The sequence below is a fragment of the Ctenopharyngodon idella genome, chromosome 4, assembly GCF_019924925.1.
Source record: "Ctenopharyngodon idella isolate HZGC_01 chromosome 4, HZGC01, whole genome shotgun sequence".
In the NCBI taxonomy this organism is placed as follows: Eukaryota; Metazoa; Chordata; class Actinopteri; order Cypriniformes; family Xenocyprididae; genus Ctenopharyngodon; species Ctenopharyngodon idella.
The window spans coordinates 1,678,670-1,693,596 of NC_067223.1; the positions used below are offsets into that span (position 1 = coordinate 1,678,670).

A 14,927-nucleotide genomic window follows, 5' to 3' on the forward strand; every position below is an offset into this window, starting at 1 on the left:
TTGCAGTATATCGGTATTGACAATAACCACAATATTCAAAGAATAAAATATTGATATTCTGTTACTACCGAACATACGATAATATTGTAAAAAAATCCAGCACCAGTAACCATCTGTTTAACACTCCAACATAGTGGGTTGCTGTATTGCGGCATTTTATTGGTTCTTTTCACAATTTCTATAGATCTCACAATAATATTATCATTAATTTTTTCAGCCACAATGATATTGTAGTGAAAATCTGATATTGTGTCAGCCCTACTTCCGACACTAATCATATGTGGAATTTTCTGATCTAATTTAAGCTTTGGTTGCGTTAAAATATTTAATATATAATTAAAACTTGAACCGTTTGCCACCACCCAGCAAAACTATTAGCACAATGTGAGAATTGCCAATATTTGTGCACTAAAACTTGTTTTCTGTAAAATGGGCGGTCATGAATAATTATGTCCGAAATAATTATTTTAGAATTTTTACACAATTATTTACACTGACTAGCCCTTGAAAGCCTACTATGTTTTTCTTTTAATTGTATACGCGATCATTTGTTTTGTGTGGATATATTAACACATTCATTATTTAATCATTTTAAAGGATTAGTTCACTTTCAAATAAAAATTTCCTGATAATTTACTCACCCCCATGTCATCCAAGATGTCCACGTCTTTCTTTCTTCAGTCGAAAAGAAATTAAGGTTTTTGATGAAAACATTCCAGGATTATTCTCCTTATAGCGGACTTCAATTGGCCTTCAACTTCAACTTACGGAACGAACGCAGCGCCAGTTCCGTTTTTCCGCAAGTTAAATAGGGAAGGTGTAGGACATACAGCGTAAGCTTTCTGAAGAATACGGAAGGCAGTCTGGCGGAAGCACTTGCAAGGCAATCATTTGTGTTTATAAAGCATATATATATATATATATATATATATATATATATATATTTTTTTTTTTTAGAAAATGGCCGATCGTTTCGCTAGATAAGACCCGTATTCCTCGTCTGGTATCGTTAAAAGCCTTTTGAAGCTGTAATTTTGACCTTCAACCGTTTGGGGCCAATTGAAGTCCACTGTAAGGAGAATAATCCTAGAATGTTTTCATCAAAAACCTTATTCCTTTTCGACTGAAGAAAGAAGGACATGGACATCTTGGATGACATGGGGGTGAGTAAATTATCAGGAAATTTTTATTTGAAAGTGAACTAATCCTTTAACATGGTGAATAAGCAAAGGGTAACTGCTGCTTCACGAGTCATGACCAGTTTAAAGATACATGCAAAATGCGACAACTGTGTGTAAATTGAAATTCGGAGATAGTGGGAAGGCGGCTTAATACGTCCTCAGTGTGATAAAGGAAAAAAAGTAGATAAAAAGAAAAATATTAAAGAAGAAAACATGCCTCTATTATCTCATCCAGAGCAGATTTCTTTTTCTTATCCCTAGAGTCTCCGCTGTGGGCAGACTCTTTCCTTTTCACAGAGGCTGCAGCTTTGAGGGCACTAGGACCCAAAGTGTTGCTATAGAAGTAAAAGACATGGTTATTATCGCATCCTGTTAGATTACTTAACCCAAACTACAGCTATAGAGCTTTTTCAACACATTTTAGACTAATGATACCTTGTTTTGGAGGGTCCCGCCAAAGCAACGTCCAAGTTAAAAGCTATTTTCTCATCTTCATTCTTTCGCTTTAGTTCGGTAAACACTGGTTCCTCCTGTAGATGCATGGACTTTGAAAATCTGAGCAAGAAAACGAAAAGAAAACTTTTTTTTTCAGTACACAAACACACCTCAGGCTCCTTGCCCTCCCGACCACGGCGAACTTGTTCTTCGATGAACTTGGCGCTGCGTTCTTCGTCGTCCATATCCTGTTTCTTCTTCTTCTCCAGCTCCTCCTGCCTGCGGATTGTCTCTGGATCACGATCAATGTACTGGATGTACCAGCCTTTGGGAGTCTCATCCACTTTGCAAAAACCTGGACACAGAATCTGAATGAGACACCAAACACTGCCATTCAAGTTTGGGGTCGTAAGATTTTTTTATGCATTTGAAAGAAGTCTCCAATGCTCACCGAGGCTGCATTAAAAATACAGTTAAACAGTAATGAATCATTTCTTACTATTATCATCAATGTGCTGCTTAATATTTTTGTGGAAACCATGACAATATTTTTCTGGATTCTTAAAATAACAGCATATATTTCATTTTTGTGTAACAATGTAAAAGTCTTCTTTACTGTCACTTTTGATCAATTTAAAGTGACATTGCTGAATAAAAGTACTAATTTCTTTTTTTTAAAAAATTAAATAATTTTATAGAATCAAACATCTGAACAGTAATGCATGTAGGGCATATATGAGGATGTTTATTCTGTACAATGCATATAATGCTTGCCTTCTCTCCCAAGCCATTTGGTGAAGTCGGTGAGAGTCTCCCACTGCGTAGAGTTCATGTGAACGTGTTCCCGATGACTGATGTACTCATTATACACAATGTTATTGTGAACTCTCTTGGTTCCTGCAAAAATCAACACAGACCATCTCAGCATTCAACAATAGAACAAGCACAAAATAAACAAATGTAAAGAATTTGCAATCTAATAAATGAAAACAGCAATGGCTTACCAAATCGTCTTCGGAGCAGCTCTAAGAAATCACTTTTGAACTCCCTATAAATTTAGATTTTCAATTAAATTTGATTTCAGTGATAGCTGGATGGATGGATATGGAAAAATAGTGTGTTGACTTACTCTGAAAAGTAGTTCATGAACTGGTTAGGGTTCTCTGAAGCTAACAGGAGCTGTCTCTGATGAGACTCGGACATGCAGTGACATTTAAACCCGTTCTGCAGTCAAGAGAGATCATGTTAGTTGAGCTGCCGAATGAACTTTTGAACATGCCTAAAATGCTGCCCAGGTAGATGGTACACTAAGTTTTGAAACACAACCTATAATACTTAAAATAATGACTAGAGTGCCCATATGCTGCCCTAAAATGCTGTCATTAGGTTGAGACACAGCCAATAATGTCCAACACAGTCATAGCCTATAATGCCCAAACATGCTGTCAAGGCAGCTCACTTGGTTTTAAGACAGCTTTTGGTGTCCAAAAATGCTGTTTAGTTGGTAGCTTACTAGGTTTAACGTTTACATTTATTCATTTAGCAGGTTAGACACAACCTATGATAATCAAACCTGCTGTCTAGAAAGTTTTTGACAGCCTATATGATATTCAATAATGCTGTTTTGGTAGTTAACTACGTTGAGACACAGCCAATTTAACCAAAAATTATGTCTAGGTAGAGAGCTCACTAGGCTGAGACAGCCAGCGACGCCCAAAAGTGCTGTCTAGGTAGGGAGCTCACAGCTTTTCAGACACAACCACTATCTGTGCTTTAAGCCAGCAGGAAACTAAACAAAATATAGAAAATCAATACAGACTAAGCACCACAATTTTTAATCACACCTAAAATTAGATAATTAAAAATATAATAATATAGAGATACCAACTGACTGATACTAAAGAATAAAAAACATGTTCACATATACTTACTTCATCTCTACACTGTTTCTGACACATCTGGCAATACCAGCGCAGTTTCTGAAGGCCTTTGGCTTTGATTCTGTTGCCAATCGCTTTAGGACTCAGAAAATCTGCTTTCCCCATTTTAAACGCTAAACAATCACAAGAATTATTGAAAAAATAACACTTTCCAGTGTCTCAACGATTCTCGCTCTTCCTTGCGTGTGACGCGAATCCCTCGCTATGCTAACATGCGTGTTTCGTCACTGATCCGTGTGTACGTGTAATATCGCGAGATTATAATAAGTACGCGTTTCTGCGCTTTATTTGCGCCTGCGCAGACCGGCTGCTCTGACCTTCATTGAAGTGATCATGTTCGCCAGGACCAGCGCGGCGGTGTTCCTCCCACAATGGTGAGAATTTATTGATTTATACAATCTCTGATTTTATGAAAGCGTGCATTTAATTTGCATTTGAATGAAATGACATAAAATTGTGTTAGTTGGTCAATGAAATTCAGCTGAAATAGAGCAAGGACGTGCTGAACTTTAGGCCGCAGTGTGCTTAAGCCTATGACAGCGGCGCGCGACGTGACATTTCTATATTTATTATGATTACATTAATGGTAATAATATGAATAAATACTTGCGTATAGACTGATAAGTTGAATTATGAACTGTTTGTATGTAAATCGTGCTATCTTGTGTAATGGCGTAATAGCAGTGTTGTTTTGCAGGGTTTTGACTATTTAGTGTAACACAAATGCTGTCATATTAATTGATGCATCATTGTTCAAAGAGTTATTGTATTATATTGTGTTTGTGGATGAAATTAACCTTTATAAAGCGTCTCTTGCAGTGGGCAGGTCAGGAACATGGCTACCTTGAAGGACAGTAAGTAAAGTTTCCTTTTCCTTTATAAAAGGTCAACATTAAAGTCTTTATAAATGCCGTTTCTTGCTATATTTAATCTGCTTGCTTGCTAATATTTATGTTTCAGTAATGTTGTCATACATAACTGATAGTATGAAGTTGTATGAAGTTTCTGACCAGTGTTTTGTCCTGTTACCAGTCACCCTTCGGTTGAAGTCCATCAAGAACATCCAGAAGATCACCAAGTCCATGAAGATGGTGGCAGCAGCAAAGTATGCCAGAGCTGAGAGATCCCTGAAGCCCGCCCGGGTCTATGGCACCGGTGCTATGGGTATGCAGTTTATTATCCACAAAAGTCAAGTTTATTATGCACAAACATTCTGAAATTCGTTTTGAATATCTTTGGATACTTTGGTAATGTTATTCTTATTCATATTTGTGTTGTTTAGCACTCTATGAGAAGGCTGAGATCAAGGCTCCAGAAGACAAGAATAAGCACTTGATCATCGGGGTGTCATCTGACCGTGGTCTTTGCGGTGCCATCCACAGCAGTGTGGCCAAAGCCATGAAGAATGAGATCGCCAAGCTCTCTGGTGCCGGCAAAGAGGTCATGGTTGTCAATGTGGGTGACAAACTCAGAGGTCTGCTCTACAGGTATCTGTCTTTCTCAGTCTTGCCTCTGTAATTCTCATTCACTCATTTTGTAGGCATATCATGCTGGTTTCAAATATCACTTTCATTGCTTTAATCGCTTCCTTTCCTTGTGTAATCCATCAGGACCCATGGCAAACACATCCTGATCAACTGCAAGGAGGTGGGCCGCAAGCCTCCCACTTTTACTGATGCATCTCTCATTGCCACAGAGCTGATGGACTCTGGCTACGAGTTTGACCAGGGAACCATTGTATTCAACAGATTCAGGTTTGTCACGTAATGCACTAAAAATAAAACCAAAGCAGTGGAAAAAGGTTTTTTTTCTTGGTTTTATTGTGGATTTTTGTCCTCTGCAGGTCTGTGATTTCATACAAGACAGAAGAGAAACCTGTATTTTCCACTGACACTGTGGCAAGCTCAGGTATTGTTTCATTGTTAGTATTTCATTGTTGGGCTGGATATTTATCATGGCACGCATCATGTGTCATTGCTTATTGCCCTATTAATTTTTTAGGTTTTTTTTTTTTTTTAAATTATGCATCTTTATTTCCCCTATTTTTATATTTAGATCACCTTCACCATCATCTAATGCTCACTTAAAGTTAATTTTTAAGTCTTTCAATAACATTTTTAAATGTAATCTTTAGAAAATCACAAATATTAATTTTTCATACTGTAAATGATTAAATATTTAAAATAGTTAATTGAACTTTGTACATTTGCAGCATTTTAAATATTTGACTTGAGGGTGAGGAATTAATGACAGAATTTTCATTTTTGGGTAAACTAACTATTTAAATTTTAAATGAATTTTTTTTTTTTTTTATTAAACTGCTTGAAAAACATTCCAATGAGTCCCTATAAGAAATTATATCAATAATATACTGATTTATTGTTCAACACAGCCTTATTTCATCCACGCCTTCGTTGTAAATTTGACTGCATTTGCTGGATTTTAAAGGGTTAGTTCACCCAAAAATGAAATTTCTGTCATTAATTACTCACCCTCATGTCGTTCTACACCCGTAAAACCTTCGTTCATCTTCGGAACACAAATTAAGATTATATTTGATGAAATCTGAGAGGTATAGGACAATTTAACCACCACTTTCAAGGTCTAAAAAGGTACTTCTCGTCCGCTGTTTACGTTCAGCGCTTCCATGTCCAGTTCTATGTCAGTTCTATGTCAGAACGCCGGCTCCTGTGTCAGCATCACACGCTTGCATTGTGCTGCTCACATGAACAGCGTCAGCTAATACTGAGCCGGCATTCTGTTGTAGAACCTGGAAGCGGTGAACATAAACAGCGTACGAGAATGACACAGAAGAGAAGATATTGTTGAATAAAGTCATTATTTTTGTTTTTTGCGCACAAAATGTATTCTCGTCGCTTCGTAACATTAATGTTGAACCACTGCAGTCACGCTGACTTTGTTAAAAATTTCTTTAGTACCTTTCTGGACCTTGAAAGTGGTAGTTAAATTGCTATCTATGGAGGAGTCCTATATTTCTCGAATTTCATCAAAAATATCTTAATTTGTTGTTCTGAAGATGAACGAAGGTCTTTCGGGTTTGGAACGACATGAGGGTGAGTACTTAATGACAGAATTTTCATTTTTGGGTGAACTAACCCTTTAAGATACCTTTAGGCAGGATGACTTTATCTGTCCTGCTCTTATTAGCCATCATTACATGCTCTAAAATCTAATCAGTTGACACTGAAACAGAATCAATCAGTTATTTGTTGTGTGTGTGTGTTGTTCAGAGAACATGGGCATCTATGATGACATTGATGCTGATGTGCTGAGGAACTATCAGGAGTTTGCTCTAGTCAACATCATTTACTACGGGCTGAAGGAGTCCACCACCAGTGAACAGAGCGCCAGGATGACCGCTATGGACAACGCCAGCAAGAATGCTTGTGAGTCGTCTTTTCAGTTTCAAAGGACTTTTATGGCCTATATTCCTTGCTAAGATGTGATCACTGTCATCAACGATCAAATTTTTTCTCATTTGCAATCTTGTATTTTTCCTATCCATCAGCTGATATTATTGACAAGCTGACCCTGACCTTCAACCGAACCCGCCAGGCCGTCATCACCAAGGAGCTCATTGAGATCATTTCTGGAGCTGCTGCTCTGTAAGAAGTTTTTTCCTTTTCTCTTTATTCCATTAATAACCCATGCATGCTATCTCTCCTCCTTCATTCTTTTTATTGAGAGCAATGTGAAATGGATAACCTTTTCTGATGCCCAGTTCTGTTACAGGCACGACATTGCCAATGTTTAAATTTCTTTACTTCATAAACTTTTTATTTTTAACACCTTTTAAGTTTTACTAACCCACATTAATCAAATTTTCATCTTGCCCTTACTAACTTTCCATAATATGCATGCATTCGTCGTTCACAGGGACTGAGGCATGACTGAGGTAACATCCTGCAGCAGACTGTAGGATATATTGTGTGTGCTTGTAGAGAAATAGCACAGGCAATAGATTTTAGCTTTCCTGTTTCCTGTAGAGAGTTTTTTTTGGTTGTTTTTTTTTGTGGCTTGCATGCGGTAGGTTCTTTTAATGGGTTTTGGTGTTTCAAAGTAGTTTGGTTTTTGTCAAAATGGAGAAATTTAAGTCCTCCTGTAGTCAACAATTTTATCCCTTAAAACTCATCTTTGAACACCAAAATTACATATTTAAACATTTTTTCCTGTGGGGGGAAAAAAAAATAAAAATCTTAATGCCTTAAAATAGCTTGAATATAACTCTACACCCTCATTTAAAGGGATAGTTCACTCAAAAATGAAAATTCTAGTTCACTCAAAAATGAAAATTCTATCATCATTTACTCACCCTCAAGTTGTTCAAAACCTGTATACATTTCTTTCTTCTGCTGAACATAAAGGAAGATATTTTGAAGAATATGGGAAACTGAACAGTTCTGTAAAACTAGTATTTTTTTTTCTCCTACTATGGAAGTCAATGGTGTTACAAACTTTCTTCAAAATATCTTCCTTTACGTTCAGCAAAAGAAAGAAACTCATACAGGTTTGGAACAACTTGAGGGTGAGTAAATGATGACAGAATTTTCATTTTTGGGTGAACTATCCCTTTAATATACATGGATCTATGAATATTATAATTAGCCCTGCCTCCACTCACTCGCACAAGCTCAGACGAGATCCACTCGGTCAACTTACTGAGATAAACGCTGCACAATGGTATCACTTTTTACGTCTGACACACAACGGTAATTAATATAATTAGCGTTTTGCTTGACTACGTTATCAAACAGCTAATAATGTGTTGCTAATGTTACACAAACCATGTTCTCATTCAGGAGTCAGACAGCTGCCTTCTTACAGTCAGTATCCTTAAAAATGCTTTGAACAACTCAGAACGTCAGTGGAGAAAGGCATATAGTTCATCATAACATCGTAATATGCATCATATACCTGCCATATTGCTATATCTGCCCGATTTTTCAAATCAACAGAAAAAAAATCTTTTGAGACTCCCTTGCGCGGTCAGTTTATGATATGCTAAAGCCCGCCGCCACGTTGACATGATTGGTTACAAGGTAGAAACACCAGCGATTTCAAACCACGGGTTTGAGACTGTCTTTGGTTTACTGCAGTTTTAAAGAGAAAATACTGTTGCAATGGTGTTGAATTTGCACATGGTTTGTCTTAAAGCATGTTAAGAACACCAGATAGACAAACATTACAAACTTGTTTTTCACCACAGGAGGACTTAATTTTTTTTTTTTTTTTTTTTGCAGATCGGTGATAAAATAAAAGGCTCATTCAATTAAAATAAAGTACTTCTAGTCTTATTGATTAGGCCCGAAACATATTCTAAGCAAGTATGTGACTTCAAATGAATCTACGCAAACTTGATTTTTACGTTCCGTTGTCCTGAAATGCTAACACGTTTATTTACTTTCATATAGAATGATTCTGGCCTTGTACCAGACTGATTTTAAGGCCTGTTCACATCCATACGAATGTTTATCACAAAAACTCAAAACGCAATTTGAAAAACAGTATTTGGCAAAGGAAGTACTGAATTCACAGTACTCACACAGACACTTTACTATCCCATGAGGCCACTGGAGAGGATTTGTGAATAGGTGTGTTCGACCTGATGCGGCGCTGCGCAGACCAATCGGTGTATGACATCAAAGTACTGCGAAAGCGATTCAAAAGCATACGGAGCCGTCTGCTCTCTAATTGATCTCACGGTACTTTGATGTCATACACCAAACGGTCTGCACAGCGCCACTTCAAGTCGAACACACCTAATGACAGTGAAGCGACACAACTGACACTGGTTGGTCATATGATGACAACATTGCTCGTGAAGTAAGTACTCATTCAAAATAAGCACCTATTCGAGAGTATATGATTTCGGACGCAACCAAAGACTGCTTTTTGCAAGTTTCTCTATTCACTGTCTGTTAGCACAGTTGTCTGTTCGTGAGCGGCACCAAGTTGTAGCTTTATTGCCTCTGTGCAAAAGTGACCAAATGCGCAAATCTTAGTGCGATGAAATTAGAACACTCCTCCATTTTAAAATAAAAAAAAAAAAAAAAAAAAAAAAAAAATTATGGCATGCAGATGTTAATATCGATCTTATAAGATGCATTAACAGCTGTTCATTCAAATTAAAAATGTTTATCGCGACATGTTTTTGCTCTGAACGTTTGTCCTGGTGTGAACAGGCTTTCAGAGTGTTTGCATTACTTCTAAGATTGGTTTGGTTTTATTCTTTACACTTGTCTTCCTGAAGTTTCATATGTCTACAATTGATGTTTGAAATTTACTAAACATATTTTTTTTTTTCTTGTTGCAGATAAAGTGGATCCCTGTAAACTTCCGATGTGGTTCTGGCGCTCGTTCTCTCCAGTTCAGTCACCTGGTGTAGAATTCAGTAATAAATATGTGCTTCTGTTTGTACAATATCAGAGAAAATAAACCTCTTACAGAGAAACGTCATCCATTGATTTCTCCAGTCTATTTCTAGTGTATGTACTGATCAGCTTTGATGTCCTCTTAAGAAAATAAATAAGTTTCCCGACTCGTGCTTGTTTTCCATTGGAATTAAAGCTCTTGAACTCTTCTTTGAAGCCACGGGCTTGGCTACGCTCCAAGGTTATCAATACACAGAGCATTTGAAGAGAAGACGCCTGCCAAAACAGAACACTAGGTCAATCCTTCCAATAAACCCTCTTTGGCGTTTACGTACTTTGTTTAAAACAGTATTAAGTTACTCTGAACTGATTACTGATAAACCCAATTGACTTAACGGCATCCTTATTGTTCTCTCTTATAATTGCCAATCAAAACAAGTTTAGCCTCCTTGTTATCCATTTGAAACTCAAGCCCGGCCAGCCACCACAGTATCAGATTAAATGATCGAGCTGCGGTGTTGGGTGTCTGGATCCATGAAAGGGTGAATTTGGGGGTCACTGATTGTAGAAGAGGGTCTGATCTATTAAAGTAATGGACAAGTAGAAAGTTTGACCATATGGGTCACTCATGTATTATTTAATCAGCTGCCACTGGAGCTCAGATTCTGATGGTTATCATCTGAGAACTGATGCGCATCACCATACCCAGACACTTTTTTTTTTTTTTTTTTTTTTTTTTTTTTTTTTTTTTTAATTGAGTCATCTGAGTTCAAGTAGTAATTTTTTTTTTTTTTTTTTTTTTTAAATAGTATAATATAAGTGCACTATCAACTTTATTATTCGGTAAGCATTTTATTTTATTTTGCTTGAAAATTGTATGTTTCTGTTTTAAACTATTAAATCCTTCTAATAGTCTTTTCTGAGTAAATCATACACATTAAATGAGTAAATCATATAAATTATGAACTTTTACACAAAACTAATAAAATAACTGGTAACCATAATTCTTCTGTAAACTACCATAGCCATGTTAGTATTATAGTAGTAGAAGAAATATTAAATAATACAATAAAATTATTACCATTACCATAAATTTGTGTAAAATATATGGATGCTATTTTCAAAACCACAATATCCACATGGATTTTTTTTTTTTTTTTTTTTATAAAGATCAAGGCAGATCATTCACAAATAATTTTTTTGTGGTAAATCCTATCCTACTATGGACATTGAGTAGCAACAAACAAACTGGGACTCAAAAGTATATTTTAATATAGCTCATTAAATAAATATTTAATAGCAATGCAATCCTAGAAATCGTTTTATTTTTTTAGATGCCACTTTTTATTGTTAATATTATTATTATTATTATTAATGCAATATAGAAGAATAGAAATACAGTAAGATACAATGAGAAATATTCAAAGGTAAGAAAAACAAAACAAAGAAATAATAAACCAGTACAATACGATAATAATAAAAATTATATATATATATATATATATATATATATATATGTGTGTGTGTGTGTGTGTGTGTTAAGGTTCATGTGATGACGTAAAAGAACAACTGAACCGTTTGTTGAACCGGTTCACATAAATGAAAGATTCGAAAAATTATTCCCTGGCCTGAAACGATTCAGCCTTCCAATCACTACTGGTTATTACAAAGTCTAGTCGAGAACAAGGAAGAAAATAATAACAATAATGATCATAAATCAATTTAATTTACACAAAATATACATAGTAAATAAAAGAGTATTTTCCCAAAAGAGATGTAAGGCTTTACAAACCAACCACTATTTCCTTTCCTCACTGCACTACATATGTAGGTGGTCTAATCGAGCAAGCTGCAATCGATCAGACGCTCTGCTCTTCTGCGCATGCGCGATCGATTGCTCCGCAATGTTTCGCTTGGGAAGTAAAGATGGCGACTCATATGGAAGCGCCAATGCCCGTATTCATGTGAATGATCAAAACAAAGCCTTTACAGGCGCCGTGAGAGCGGGCTTTCGGGAGCGGAGAGATGTGTGAGAGTTACGCTCGCTCGCTGCTGCGGGTGTCCGTGGCGCAGATGTGTCAGGCGGTGGGCTGGGATGCGGTGCAGCTGAGCGCCTGTGATCTGCTGTCTGATGTGCTGGAGAGATACGTGCAGCAGCTGGCCCGGAGCTGCCACCGATACTCCGAGCTCTGTGAGTCATTTAACATTCCTTTATGACCCTTAAAGCAGTCTGTGTTTATAACAGTCTGTGTTGGAGTAGTGTGCACTATATAGTGGGTTTGTTTTTAAGCCCCGCCCACTACCAATGTTGTTAGCGTGCTAAGCTAACTAGCCTTTCAAATGGTGTTTTTGCTGTAATGGCGATAAAACTTTATTAACGAATTGCTATTATTCAGTTTCTTTGGATTCTTAACATATTTATTATTTCAAGACGGTAGTTCTGAAGCTAGCCATTAAACATCTTACTTAGTCTTTATGTTTTGACAGCTGACCAGAGGCTAGTTAGCTGTTTATTTAGGCTAACAAATCTCCCTTAAAAGGCTACATGTTGTTCAAAATAAAGTGAAATGTAAGATAGTATCCTCGTCGGTGTCTGAAATGTTTGCTACATTTTAAATTAGATAATGTGGAATAGTTTGCAAGGATGCAGAGTATGGGTTCCCACTTGTTGCCATAGTGATGATATAAGCTATAGCATCATCTGTGTGTATGTGCAAAACAGTTATTTTTGTATCGTGATACTGTTATCGTTTTTATTCATATTTTGAATTAGGTTTTGTATTTCCAGTTTTCATTCTGATTTTAAAGTTTTAGTAATTGTGTTGTTTTTGTAGTTTTTAATATGTTTACATCTGAATCTGATAGTTGTCACAGTGAGAGCCTGCAAAACATTGCTCAATGGCGTCCATGTGTTGTTGTTTTTGTGCGTTTAAATGGCCATGTTTGGAAAGTTTTCATAAATATTTGTTTTGGAAGCTTTATTTTAGTATTGATATGCTATTATAGTTTTTATTAATATCTTGAATTATTTTTTTATGTATTTTTTGTTTTCATTTTAAAGTTGTAATTTTGTTGTGCGTTTTTATTTTTTTTATTATTATATAGTTTGTATATTAGTTTTTATTTCAGTTTTAGCTCGTCATATTAAAAGCTAAATAGAAAAGAGAAATGTTGCTTTGGCAACTAACTGAAATAAAATACGTTTAAATATTTTTATATTTTATTTTACTTCAGTTAACATTTATTTTATTCCAACTTTTCCAAGTAACAATTTTTTATGGTTTTAGTTTTAGTTAACAATAACAACCCTGATTCAAAACACATACACTTTCAGTTGTGTGCATAAAGTTGAATAATAAAGCAAATATATCTGAACCTGCTTGTTGTCAAAGTGAGAGTCTGCAGAACATTGCTCATTGGGGTCCATGTGTTGTTGTTTTTGTGCTTTTAAATGGCCATATTTTGTAATTTTCTTTTTTTTCTTTTTTTTTTGGAAAGTTGGTTAGTTTACGTGTGATTGTAGGAATGTTTTGAAAACTTTCAGGTTCCGAAAGTAAAAACTCCCTCTTTGCCTGTGTGTGTTTATAATCAGCATGTTTAAATGAGTATTTTTATATTTCCCCATCTTTTTTTTAATTCAATTATGCTGTTTGCAATGCTTCATGGGATTGTAGTTCTTTCCCTCACTAAAGCCATTAAGGAACGAAAACGTTTTTAAAAATCCCTGTGGGAGAAATGAATGGAAATTAGGGTTGTCAAAAGTACTGACTTCGGTACCAAGTCGGCACTGAAATTTTTAAAATGTGACAATTACCAGCATTTCCCCCTAGCATTTTGAGTGCTCTTTAGTGGATTCTTAAACATCTCTGATTGGCCATTGTGTTCACGTGCTCAACAGTTACGTCTGTGATTGGCTTTTCAAATGCTCGTGTGTAGGGATGTAACGATTCACTCAACTCACGATTCAATGCGATTCACGATACTGGTTTCACGATTCGATTTTCTCATTATTTTTTTTTAACAAAATGAGATTTAAATGAGAAAGTGTCTTTTTATTATTTCTCAGAAAAAAATGCTGCATATTTCTTTGTGAAATTGAAATATCTTTATAACAAAACTAAATCGAAATTTTAATACAGATCCTAAATCAAATAAATAAATAATACAAATAAATCTCTTCATATGAGTACATGAACAAGACGTTTATTTGCTTTATTACAGACTGAACTATCTTTAGTCATTTAAAATTAGAGGCAACCACTGCATTTTAATCACGATCCCAACAAAGATGCTGCATACATGCAGCAATAGCAGTTTCTAATTTAAATTAGATTGTATACTTTTTAACATTTGAAGCAAAAACAGAATGTTCAGACTTCAGCTTTGTGAAATTATGCTGTCTTGACAGCAGATGGCGCTTATGGAACAGCGGCAATACAGTGCTTCCATGGTTACCGCTGTAAACTGTGCGCTAAAAGTACTTTAAAATGCATTGTACGGAAGTAAGATGAAAAGAAAATACCATCTAAACTTTTCTGAACCCTGTCAGCTCTCCTCAAATAAACATTCATATAAACCCCCGCCCCAAAAATGTATCACAATTCATTTAGCATCTCAACCGACTTGAATCGCCACATGTTTTAATCGATTTTCAACCGGCTCCGGATGTATCGTTACATCTCTACTCGTGTGTATCTGTGTAAGCGCTCGGTGAAGCGCACATTGATGTCTATTTACAACATGTTTATGAAGTGTTAATCTTTGTAGCCAAACACAGACATATCTGTTGAGCATGTGAACACAATGGCCAATCAGAGATGTTCAAGAATCCGCTAAACAATGCTAGGGGGATATGCTGGTATCCTCACATTTTTAAAATTTCAGTACTGACTTGGTATCGAAGTCTGTCCTTTTGACAACCCTTGAAAGACTTCCGGAACCAACATCCCTGAAAAAGTGGGTGGGCGCTATTGCACTAT

General features: G+C 36.0%; 3 protein-coding genes across 6 annotated transcripts in view; 2 read left to right on the forward strand and 1 right to left on the reverse strand.

The window, feature by feature from the left end:
- The window catches only part of kin (Kin17 DNA and RNA binding protein), a 5,899-nt gene extending 2,094 nt beyond the window's left edge, over nucleotides 1-3,805 (reverse strand). The window contains exons 1-7 of the mRNA XM_051890761.1: nucleotides 3,548-3,805; nucleotides 2,746-2,840; nucleotides 2,621-2,664; nucleotides 2,391-2,513; nucleotides 1,787-1,971; nucleotides 1,617-1,711; nucleotides 1,399-1,516 (exon numbers count right to left, since the gene is read on the reverse strand). Of these exons, the coding sequence (XP_051746721.1) occupies nucleotides 1,399-1,516; nucleotides 1,617-1,711; nucleotides 1,787-1,971; nucleotides 2,391-2,513; nucleotides 2,621-2,664; nucleotides 2,746-2,840; nucleotides 3,548-3,661 (774 nt within the window). The 5' untranslated portion in view covers nucleotides 3,662-3,805. The remainder of the gene's footprint in view (nucleotides 1-1,398; nucleotides 1,517-1,616; nucleotides 1,712-1,786; nucleotides 1,972-2,390; nucleotides 2,514-2,620; nucleotides 2,665-2,745; nucleotides 2,841-3,547) is intronic.
- On the forward strand, nucleotides 3,805-10,115 carry atp5f1c (ATP synthase F1 subunit gamma). Of its 4 annotated transcripts, none has more exons than XM_051890764.1 (9): nucleotides 3,805-3,930; nucleotides 4,376-4,410; nucleotides 4,589-4,720; nucleotides 4,839-5,043; nucleotides 5,167-5,310; nucleotides 5,400-5,464; nucleotides 6,808-6,963; nucleotides 7,086-7,182; nucleotides 9,891-10,115. In XM_051890764.1, exons 1-9 carry the CDS (start codon nucleotides 3,890-3,892, stop codon nucleotides 9,892-9,894), a joined length of 879 nt encoding a protein of 292 aa, XP_051746724.1. In that variant the 5' UTR covers nucleotides 3,805-3,889; the 3' UTR covers nucleotides 9,895-10,115. The 4 variants fall into 4 exon arrangements, with proteins under 4 accessions (XP_051746724.1, XP_051746725.1, XP_051746723.1 ...); XM_051890762.1 differs by having other exon boundaries at nucleotides 3,844-3,930; nucleotides 4,364-4,410; XM_051890765.1 differs by lacking the exon at nucleotides 9,891-10,115 and having other exon boundaries at nucleotides 7,086-7,186.
- A 1,723-nt stretch (nucleotides 10,116-11,838) lies between these two features.
- The window catches only part of taf3 (TAF3 RNA polymerase II, TATA box binding protein (TBP)-associated facto), a 57,081-nt gene continuing 53,992 nt past the window's right edge, over nucleotides 11,839-14,927 (forward strand). Inside the window, exon 1 of the mRNA XM_051890892.1 lies at nucleotides 11,839-12,139. Coding sequence (XP_051746852.1) covers nucleotides 11,974-12,139 — 166 coding nt within the window. The 5' untranslated portion in view covers nucleotides 11,839-11,973. The remainder of the gene's footprint in view (nucleotides 12,140-14,927) is intronic.

Bases quoted from the DNA above. Each gene is read 5' to 3' on its own strand.
- atp5f1c (XM_051890763.1), top strand. From the start codon at position 3,890: ATGTTCGCCAGGACCAGCGCGGCGGTGTTCCTCCCACAATG. The intron at 4,411-4,588 runs GTAAGTAAAGTT...TCCTGTTACCAG, and splicing joins CATGGCTACCTTGAAGGACA to TCACCCTTCGGTTGAAGTCC. The intron at 4,721-4,838 runs GTATGCAGTTTA...TGTGTTGTTTAG, and splicing joins CTATGGCACCGGTGCTATGG to CACTCTATGAGAAGGCTGAG.